General features: G+C 53.4%; 4 protein-coding genes across 4 annotated transcripts; 3 read left to right on the plus strand and 1 right to left on the minus strand.

Annotated features, from left to right (window-relative positions):
• Nucleotides 1-710: 710 nt before the first annotated feature.
• On the plus strand, nucleotides 711-1,714 carry PG986_009217 (acetolactate synthase; the record flags this gene model as incomplete). Its single annotated transcript, XM_066845439.1, has 2 exons — nucleotides 711-1,483; nucleotides 1,534-1,714. The coding sequence occupies 2 exons, from the start codon at nucleotides 711-713 to the stop codon at nucleotides 1,712-1,714; spliced, it is 954 nt and encodes a 317-aa protein (XP_066697837.1).
• A 578-nt stretch (nucleotides 1,715-2,292) lies between these two features.
• Nucleotides 2,293-3,399, minus strand: PG986_009218 (ornithine carbamoyltransferase- mitochondrial precursor; the record flags this gene model as incomplete). The annotated part of the gene is made up of 2 exons (XM_066845440.1): nucleotides 2,293-3,021; nucleotides 3,073-3,399. 2 exons carry the CDS (start codon nucleotides 3,397-3,399, stop codon nucleotides 2,293-2,295), a joined length of 1,056 nt encoding a protein of 351 aa, XP_066697838.1.
• Nucleotides 3,400-4,571: 1,172 nt separating this feature from the next.
• Nucleotides 4,572-6,431, plus strand: PG986_009219 (uncharacterized protein; the record flags this gene model as incomplete). The annotated part of the gene is made up of 2 exons (XM_066845441.1): nucleotides 4,572-5,337; nucleotides 5,455-6,431. 2 exons carry the CDS (start codon nucleotides 4,572-4,574, stop codon nucleotides 6,429-6,431), a joined length of 1,743 nt encoding a protein of 580 aa, XP_066697839.1.
• Nucleotides 6,432-7,792: 1,361 nt separating this feature from the next.
• On the plus strand, nucleotides 7,793-8,963 carry PG986_009220 (uncharacterized protein; the record flags this gene model as incomplete). The annotated part of the gene is made up of 2 exons (XM_066845442.1): nucleotides 7,793-7,863; nucleotides 7,928-8,963. 2 exons carry the CDS (start codon nucleotides 7,793-7,795, stop codon nucleotides 8,961-8,963), a joined length of 1,107 nt encoding a protein of 368 aa, XP_066697840.1.
• Nucleotides 8,964-9,464: the final 501 nt, after the last annotated feature.

Consider the following 9,464-nt stretch of genomic DNA (forward strand, 5'->3'; position numbering starts at 1 on the left):
CACTCGCGCAACGTGGTAACTAAGCGGCGTGGATGTCTTGGTGTGGAAGGGGAAATTTTCCGACGTGCTAAGACGGGATATGCGATACCACTGAAGCTATCGACGAGAGGCTGCGCTGCTTGCCTTTGTTAAAAAGGTTACTGCGCTGGACTTAGGCAGGCTGGTTAGCTACGAAAGACCCCACTTTACGTTCACATTGTTGGCCAATCAATGACTGGCCTGTTACTCCAAGAATGTGGGATAACACCCGGCTGCTGGTAGGTACAGGTATGCTTATTTTAGGTACCTAGTTTTTCAACATACGTCGAGTTGACGTCGAATTGGCTATCCTGGCCAGACCATGGTAATAGCCGATAGGAAATGAGTTCAAAGGTAGCCACGATGGAATTCGGCAGCAGAATGTCTCATCAGCATTGGTCTCGGTCACGTGTAAACGATTGATACCTACTTTCTACCATTAAACTCACGCCGTGTTTGCTCAGCTGTCCCAGTGACCGGTACAACGTGAGTCCGGATTTGTATTAGACTCGAGCTTGTTGGTTCCGGTATCGCAAGCGCTGGATAGGCCGTGGATGGATAATAGCTCCCGGCAAACGAAATTTTGGTCTTGAGTCAACACCTCAAGTTACGCCATTATTATTCTTGTTGCACTTCCGAGGATAGCCCAATTCTGATCAGAAGGCTGAAGTCTTCACCAACGGTCAGGAAAAATGGCATCTCGCACGCTTTTCCAGGCCACTTCCAAGGCCGTTGCGAAGGCCACTGCCGCCACCACCACCATCTCCACGCGACGATGGGGCAGCAGCTCGACCTCGGCCATTGCCTACAAGGCCATGCGTCGCCGCTCGGCTCCCCTCCCTAGCAATGACCAACCCTCGGCCTGGTCGGCGCAGGCCGCGGTTTCCAACATCCTCTACGAGACCCCCAACCCGTCCACAACGCCTCCCAAGCGCCATGTCCTGAACTGCCTGGTTCTCAACGAGCCCGGTGTGCTGTCGCGAGTCTCCGGCATTCTCGCCGCCCGCGGCTTCAACATCGACTCGCTGGTCGTTTGCAACACCGAGGTTACCGACCTGTCTCGCATGACCATCGTCCTTACCGGTCAGGACGGCATTGTCGAGCAGGCCCGCCGCCAATTGGAGGATCTGGTGCCTGTCTGGGCCGTGCTGGACTATACCAATGCCGCCCTCGTCCAGCGAGAGCTTCTGTTGGCTAAGATCAACATCTTGGGGCCCGAGTACTTCGAGGAGCTCCTTGCGCACCACCGGGAGATCACGCAAGACGAGACGCCCACCGGTCAAGATGCTAAACAGGGCCACGAGCGTACTCTGAGCGATGTTTCCAACGACTACCACCCAAGCAAGTTGGCTGCTAGTCAAGCGCTGCGCCATAAGCATGAGCACCTGAAGTCTATCACATATTTCACCCACCAATTCAAGGGAAAGGTTCTCGATATCAGCACAAACAGTTGCATCGTGGAGCTGTAAGTGGCATGTTACACTTATCAATGACCCAAAAACTGACAAACTCCAGGTCTGCCAAACCCGACCGAATCGACTCCTTCCTGAAGCTTATCGCGCCGTTTGGTATTCTGGAGTCAACGCGAACTGGCCTAATGGCACTGCCTCGATCCCCTCTCCATGGCCCTGATGAGGACGGCCTCGTTATGGAAGCCGATGAGGTTGTTGATGCTAGCCAGCTGCCCCCTGGTTAGTCGGGTTGTGGAATCCCATATGTGTTCGATTATGGCGTTATTGGCCGGCTCAAAAGCAAAGAAAGGGGAACATCACCTGTGACTATTAGATTATCATGGATTAATCGCATTGTTTCCCATCATACAAAAATGAAAATCCTTCGCATCACCCTTTTAGACATCTCAATGCTGCTCCTCGTGGAAAACACCCTGAAGACTTCGTTCTTCGAATTCTAGGAAACTAGTAGTCATTGGTAGTCAGGTTACTACAGGGCATAACTGACTGTACATATAATGAAACGGGATAGCTGATGGCGAGGGCTAGCCGGTTATAGTAGATTTGGCTCGAGGTATGTAGGATAGCTGGTTATGGAACATCTGAGGCCGTTGGGATAATCGACTGATAAACAAGCAACTGGCTAATAGTTGCACCACTTCACCTAGATTATCGGTGATGCCATTCATGGAAATTGCACCCCAGAGCTTTCCGAATAGAAGCTTTCGGGGACGAAAGTTGCAGGGTGCGATTTACTATATTTTGTGCCTTGCACTAGACGTGACTCTGCAGTCGAATCACCCCTGCAAAGGCCAATTGCCGCTTATAATATCCGACCCTTGTTCACGACGAAGGCTTCAAGCGCCGCAACAGCCGCCCATAGCCGGTTCTCGCCTTCTGGGAAGACTAGCGAGCGGGGTCCGTAGAAGACAGCATCATCAACCTCCTCCTTGTGCCTAGGCAAGCAATGCATGAATTTCCAGTCCTCCTTAGCTCCTCCCTTGGCGGCCAAGTCGTCCGTGACCTGGAAACCTTCGAAAGCTTGAAGACGCTTCTTCGTTTCTTCTTCCTGGCCCATGGAAACCCAGGTATCCGTCACAAGTATGTCGGCATCCTTGATGGCATCCGCCGGCTTGGTGTGGAGGTCCAGCTGACCAGGGCGGTCAACGCCTTCTGCCTGTGAGCGGATGAACTTTTCCATGTCTTGAGGAATGCCGTAGCCGGTGGGAGAGGCCACGGCGATTTGGACACCTAGCTTCATGGAAGCAATGGCCAGATCGAAGAGAACGTTGTTAGAATCTCCAACCCATGCGATCTTCAGGCCAGACCGGACGAGATCAGTGCTGCCTGGAGATGGCGGGAACGCCTCGTGGATGGTAAGGAAATCAGCGATCGTCTGCAGCGGGTGGAAATCATTCGACAGGGCATTTATGACAGGGACGGTTGAGCCCTCTGTCAGGCCAGTGACATCTGAGTGAGGTCCCACTCTGGCAACCATGCAAGAAGTCATCGAGGAGATGATCTTGGAGGTGTCGTACAGAGACTCGTTTACCTATAGTTGTTTAGTACTTGATGTAGCGCTGAGAGGTATGGTTGTACTCACTCCGAGCTGAATGTCGTCCTTTCCCAGGAACATGGGGTGGCCACCCATGATTGCCACGGCAGCTTCCGTGGAGACTCTAGTCCTGGTGCTTCGTTTGCTGAACATCATAGCCACAGTCTTGCCCAGAAGGCCACTGCTCAATACCTGGGGAGCATTGCCTGACTTGACGGCCTTTTTGTGGGAAGCCGCATTTCGAACCAGCTGTGTGAACTCTTCCTTGCTCAGGTCACCTATGGTCATGAGATGACGGGTCCTGGGGCTGGGCGTGGTATGGAAGCCCCTGGCGCCCGTCCTGAGCAGGCTAATCACTCTTGGCCGTGACATCATTTTGTTAAGTAAGTTGAAGCTCCTTCGGAATGTGTCGCCTTCCAAATGATATTCTGGAAAAGAGTGCTATTAAAAAGTCACTCGCCTCGCTCACGCCGTGTAAGTGAGGTCCGAGGGAAGCTGTGAGGCTCAATTGGATGAGTAACCAGGCAGGACCGAAAGGCACTCACTCCGATCCAGTATGGAGATCAAATCTGGAGACGAATACCGCACGATTGGTTCAGTGGCCGTGCTGTCTATGTTTTAGTTCGAATGGTAGGCCGAAATGTGCACTTGGAGTCAGTTTGAGTCACTTCATATTATGCAGGGAATAAGAGACTTGGAGGAGGTAAATTTAGTTTCCTGCAGCTGGCTGCTCTCCGTGACCGGCGATCCCAGCTGGTTGCCGGGGAAAAAAGCATTCTGGACCCCCGGCAGGCCGCAGGCCGCAGGGCGCAGGGCTAGTCCGGTATGGTAGCTTGACGAGGTATGGTCTGCCAGGTGTTGGTGAAATGACCATCCGAACTTGTACACACAAGCCATTTCCCGCGGTTTGAACTCTGTCAAATTCATCCAAGACAACGACAGGGAATACGAGGGGCGGTATTCCGTGCATCAAATCAACCAAATGCCTAACCTTCCCGAAGAAAAGTCTGTCGTTCAGCAGAAGAGTCTTGCACCATCAATTGATTGCCTTGATGGAAATTGAGGGTGATCGCCACTGCGAATCGTATGCACATGTTAGGCTGGTTCCCCAGATAACACTATTCCGCTTCAGGCTCTAGCCGGAACCGTAGATTACCGCTGTTTGAATCGTGCCTGCCGCTCCCAGCCTGCCCAGGGTCTGTTTCTGTCTCAGCTGACAGGAACAGTGATGAACGTAGGCTGGTTGGCTGGCCCGGGTGATGACGAGTTCTGCCTGTCGCTACTTTTAGCTAGAGAACCGCATTGCCAGCCCAACCTTGTTTCCTTTCGTTTCCCATCATTCTTCATCCATTGCGTGTGCCCATCCTGCTCCTTTGCTGTCACTGGCTGATGGAACATCTCACTCCCTGGCCCAACTAGGATGCAAACAGTGCTATAAATCATTGTCTTTTACATGGTACCACAATCGTACTCGCCTTATTGTGTCTGCGCAACCACCCGCACGGTGACCCCGCGACGACGCATCACGCTTCCACTTCCGACACACCATGGCTAGCGGCGAAACATCACCGCTGCTATCTGCAGCTGCTGCTGCCAAGGGCAAGTCGCCAGGCAACACCTCTGGAGAGACAACCCCCTTGCTCTCCAGCACATCCGATACTCCGCGATACGATGGAGACAACGACGAGCCTGAAAACGAAGTCGCCTCTATACGGTCGCAGTTGAGCGATGGCTCCCACAGAAAGACCGCGACACGAAGATGGCCCTCGTTCATTGCTATGGCCGTCCTAGGCCTCTCGGTCATCGCCATTATCGCTTTAGCTTACATCGTACCGGATGCGGTGCAAGAATACGCCAAGCAAGCCGCTGTTGTTGAGCCTACCAGCCTCTCGCTCGAATCCATCACGGCAGATGGCTTAAGAGCAAGAATACAGGCGACTTTCCGTTTGGATGGGGCAAGAGTCGCAAACGGCCATGTGCGAAGGGTGGGCAAGGCAGCAACATGGGTTGCCAGTCAGATTGGGACTGAGGAAACTACCATCGTCGTGACGCTCCCGGACTACAAGGACCTGTTGCTAGGAACAGCTACTCTCCCTCCGTTGGTCATCCATCTTAAGGACGGCGAAGTGACGGATTTCGATTTCGTCACCGACATTGTCCCGGGCAACGTGGATGGTATTCGATCCATCGCCAATGAGTGGCTGGAAGGGAGGCTGGGTAGTGTGCGTCTGGAGGGAAAGGCAGACCTTGCTCTCAAGTCTGGCCTTTTGCCTCTAGGGACGCACAGTGTCGCGGAATCTTTGGTCTTTGAAGGTCAATCCCTCTACCGTTCCTTCTCATCCTTTTACCTGGGCCAGAAAGTCTTCTTCTAGGATATCGAAGAAAATGTATTTGCACGTATTTCAAGAGCACCCACTGATTGAATTACAGCCAAGAAAATACCCGCGTTGCCTCAATACAATATCACCCGTCTCAATGTAAAAGATGTGCCAGGCCCAGGAGACAAGCAGTCGATGTTGGCCGAGGTAACCATAGTCGCCCGTAACGATTACCCGCTCAAACTCGATGTGCCCGAGCTCGCTTTCGAGATTCTGGTTCCCGGTTGCGACACGGATGATCTTATCGTCGTTGCGGATGCAGTGACCAGCGAGATGTCCGTAAAGCCTCGCTCCAACGTTCAAGCTGACGTTCACGGAATCATACGTGAACTACCGGAGTCGTTGACACGCGACTGTCCCGACTCAAAGTCATCACCCTTAGACCTGATACTCAAGCAGTACATGCAAGGAGAGCCTGCCACCCTTTACGTGCGCGGTAGCAGCAGACCTGACGGCAGCACGCCTCGGTGGATTGCTGATATATTATCCAGTATCACCGTTCCGGTGGCCTTCCCGGGTAAAAGCCTCGACGGGTTGATCAGGAACTTCACAATGTCGGACGTACATTTCACAATGCCCGACCCTTTCGCCGACCCGGATGATCCTGCTTCAAACCCTACGGTTTCCGGCAACATCCTGGTCACTGCAGGTCTTCCATCGGAAATGAACTTCGGCATCAACGTCACCAAGGTCCGAGCGAATGCCACCGTTTACTACAAGTCTCACGAGCTTGGCGTGCTCGACCTGAAGAAATGGCAGGACGCGAATTCCACTCGAGTCGAGGAAAATAAGCACCACGAAGCTTCCTTGGTGATCGGCTCCCGCATCAATGAGGCGCCACTTGAAATCACAAACGGCTCGGTCTTTGGCGACGTAGTCCAACAGCTCCTTTTTGGTCGGAAGAATATTCAGTTAGCTATCAAGGCCGCGGTAGACGTGAAAGTCGAAACGTCGTTGGGTCAATTGGTTCTCAAGGAGGTGCCAGCTGAGGGCATGATACCAGTAAAACGTCCGTCTTCATCATTTTAAGCCTGTTAGTCGCTCTTTTGGGGTGGTATGTCTATTAGGACAAGCCAGATTTCCCTCGCATCGCCTCGCAATACTAATGAAGCTAACTGTCTTACAGAACTATCGGATGGGGAAAATTGGATGGGCGACCTTGCCCCCAAGGTTCGCTCATTGAGAATTCTGGACACCACTTCTACATCGATTACCCTTCAGGCGCTGGTGAACGTGACCAATCCCACGCCCTATACGGCGACTGTGCCCTATGCCAATATCCACGTCTTACACAACGATACAGTCCTTGCAGACGCAACTGTTGAGAATGTGGAGATTGTGAAAGGAAACAACACCGATCTCTTAGTTACAGCGACATGGAACCCCTCGAGAAGTGGAAAAAGCGGTCACCAGATTGGTCGAGATCTGATTTCCCAATACCTTTCTGGATTCAACACGAGCATCACCGTCAAAGCACATCGCGATAGCATTCCCGGCCAACGAGCCATTTGCGAAGGTCTCTCGAGATTCAACCTGACTTTGGCAGCTCCAAAACTTGAACTGCCTGGGCGGACTCCGGAGGAGAGGTCCCATTTCATTCGAGATGCCACTTTCCATTTCTTTACTTCGACGGCAACTTTCACCTTGGCCTCGCCGTTGGAATTCAACACCATGTACATTGATTTTGTCAATGCCACCGCCTTCTATAACCACACGGAGAAAATAGGTCGCATTGTACGTGAGCTACCATTCGAAGCACCGCCTGGCCAGTCAACCACGCCCAGGCTGCCAGTACAGTGGTCAGTCGGGTCAGTCGGCTACGACGCGGTCCGGAAGGCATTGGGCGGTCAACTGAAACTAGATGCACGCGCCAACGTCGACGTTCGTTTGGGGAACTGGAAGGAGTCTGTTTGGTATATCGGAAGGGGGATAGGCGCACGTGTACAATTTTAGTAGCAGATTGTCCACATCATTGGGTTTGGCGTTCACATGCACAGGACTAGAGGTTCGTTTCTGGGACTATAGCGTTGTTTTCATTGGAGTATAGACAGGATAGGATACATACCCACCCAGAATCAGATACAAAGGGTAACGAATATATATTGATTAAAGCAACTGCATGGTTGGAGATACCTAAGCATTAGCTGCCGTTTCCCGTTAAGCCAGGCAAAGCCATTCATTGCCCCTGTCAGCGACCTCAGCGAGTCCGAGACAGCCAACCCCACCATGTCGTGCGACCTAGCGAGCGTTAGATCATAGGTCGCTTATCGATAAAGCTCTTGTTGATGGCCTGGGTACTAATCAACAACTCAACAACCGTCGTCCTGATCACAAGACCCTGCATTTATTGCAAACGTGCCTTGGAAAGTAGCCCGCGGAGTCTACCCAGAATGAGCCACGAGCGCTATCCGTCGATGGACCCAGTCAAAGAACCGCATTCGGTCTCTCTCAAAGTACTACGGTATAGCTTCATTGAGAGTCTGTCGCGGCAAGATGACGTCCTGGTTAACATGAATCTCGCATAGGCTATCGAGGCCATCCCTGGTCGCCCAGCACACCCTAGCCGCACCCTCCGAACTACAGTCAACCACGGGCGCTGCGCCAGATGACCTGGTTCCCGCGTCTCTCGCCTACCGGTCCACCGCCGGGACGAACCCGGACCCCTTCTTGCTCACCCCGATCCTCAACCTCCCGCCCTCGTTTGGGTCTGCGTACGTAGGCGAGACATTCAGCTGTACACTATGCGCGAACCAAGACATCCCGCCCGAGCCTCCCGCGACGGCGCAGACACCAGCGAGGGGGCAGTCACAGAAGAAGTCGATCCGAGACGTTAAGATCGAGGCAGAGATGAAGACACCCGGATCAGCATCAGTTCAAAAGCTCCTCCTGGGTCCGCACGGCGACGACGGCACACCGGCTGCAACAACAGAAGCAACGGGGGCGGCGGCAGATGCGGCGGGCGCCGGCGGCGTGGATCTCGAGCCTGGCCAGACGCTACAGAAGATTGTGAATTTCGACCTCAAGGAGGAGGGGAACCACGTGCTCGCCGTCACGGTCAGCTACTATGAGGCGACGGAGACGAGTGGCCGGACGCGGACGTTCCGCAAACTGTACCAGTTTGTCTGCAAGGGATCGCTTATTGTGCGGACCAAGGTGGGCCCGTTACCCTACAATACGGCAACGACGAGGAAGGTGCCCAAACTGGCGGAAGACGACGAGAACAAACAGCTCCGACAGAAGAGGCGTTGGATCATGGAGGCCCAGCTCGAGAACTGCAGTGAGGATGCCATGCAGCTCGAGCGGGTGGTCCTGAACCTGGAGACGGGGTTGCGGTACCGCGATGCCAACTGGATCGTGAGCGAGAGCCCGCGGCCGGTGCTGCACCCGGGCGAGGTCGAGCAGGTGTGCTTCGTCGTCGAGGAGGATGGCAAAGGCAGCGCAGTGGTCGAGGACAGCGACGGGCGGGTCGTGTTTGGTGTGCTCGGGATCGGCTGGAGGACCGAGATGGGCAATAGGGGTTTCTTGTCTACGGGGAAGCTGGGCGCTAGGAATACGCGATGAAGAGGAGAGCCGCCCGAAGGACATGTCGGGCGAGAGGAAGCCGGCGAACCGTTGAAGATACCCCCTATTTACAAATGACAACCAAGACAGGACAGTACCCCCTCAACATGAACTATGCGCCTGGGGGGTTGAATCATGAGGACATGCCACGAGTGAAACCGAAAACTGTTCAAGATGCTCTCTATCTTCGAGTGACGGCTGCCAACCCAGTATCCTTCACATGAAGTTCGCGCCTGCGAGTTCTTGATCATGCCCCCCACGATTGCCGGTTTTCGTGTAGCTTGGCTATGCTAAGAAATGTTTAGACCCAACCATTTTCATCTACCATGCTGGGCTATTCGAACCATCTGGTAGACTCGGAGTACGGAACAGCATGTCCATGTATGCTTATCTATAAAATCGAACAACGCCAAGGAGTGAGGTCTGATTGATGTGCGCCACTCTCACAGAGGGAGTCTAGACCTTATATATCTCGACCTCAGACGGATCCGCTGCAGTTTG

Source organism: Apiospora aurea (assembly GCF_038362705.1).
Source record: "Apiospora aurea strain CBS 24483 chromosome Unknown utg000006l_segment0_segment0, whole genome shotgun sequence".
Classification (NCBI taxonomy): Eukaryota; Fungi; Ascomycota; class Sordariomycetes; order Amphisphaeriales; family Apiosporaceae; genus Apiospora; species Apiospora aurea.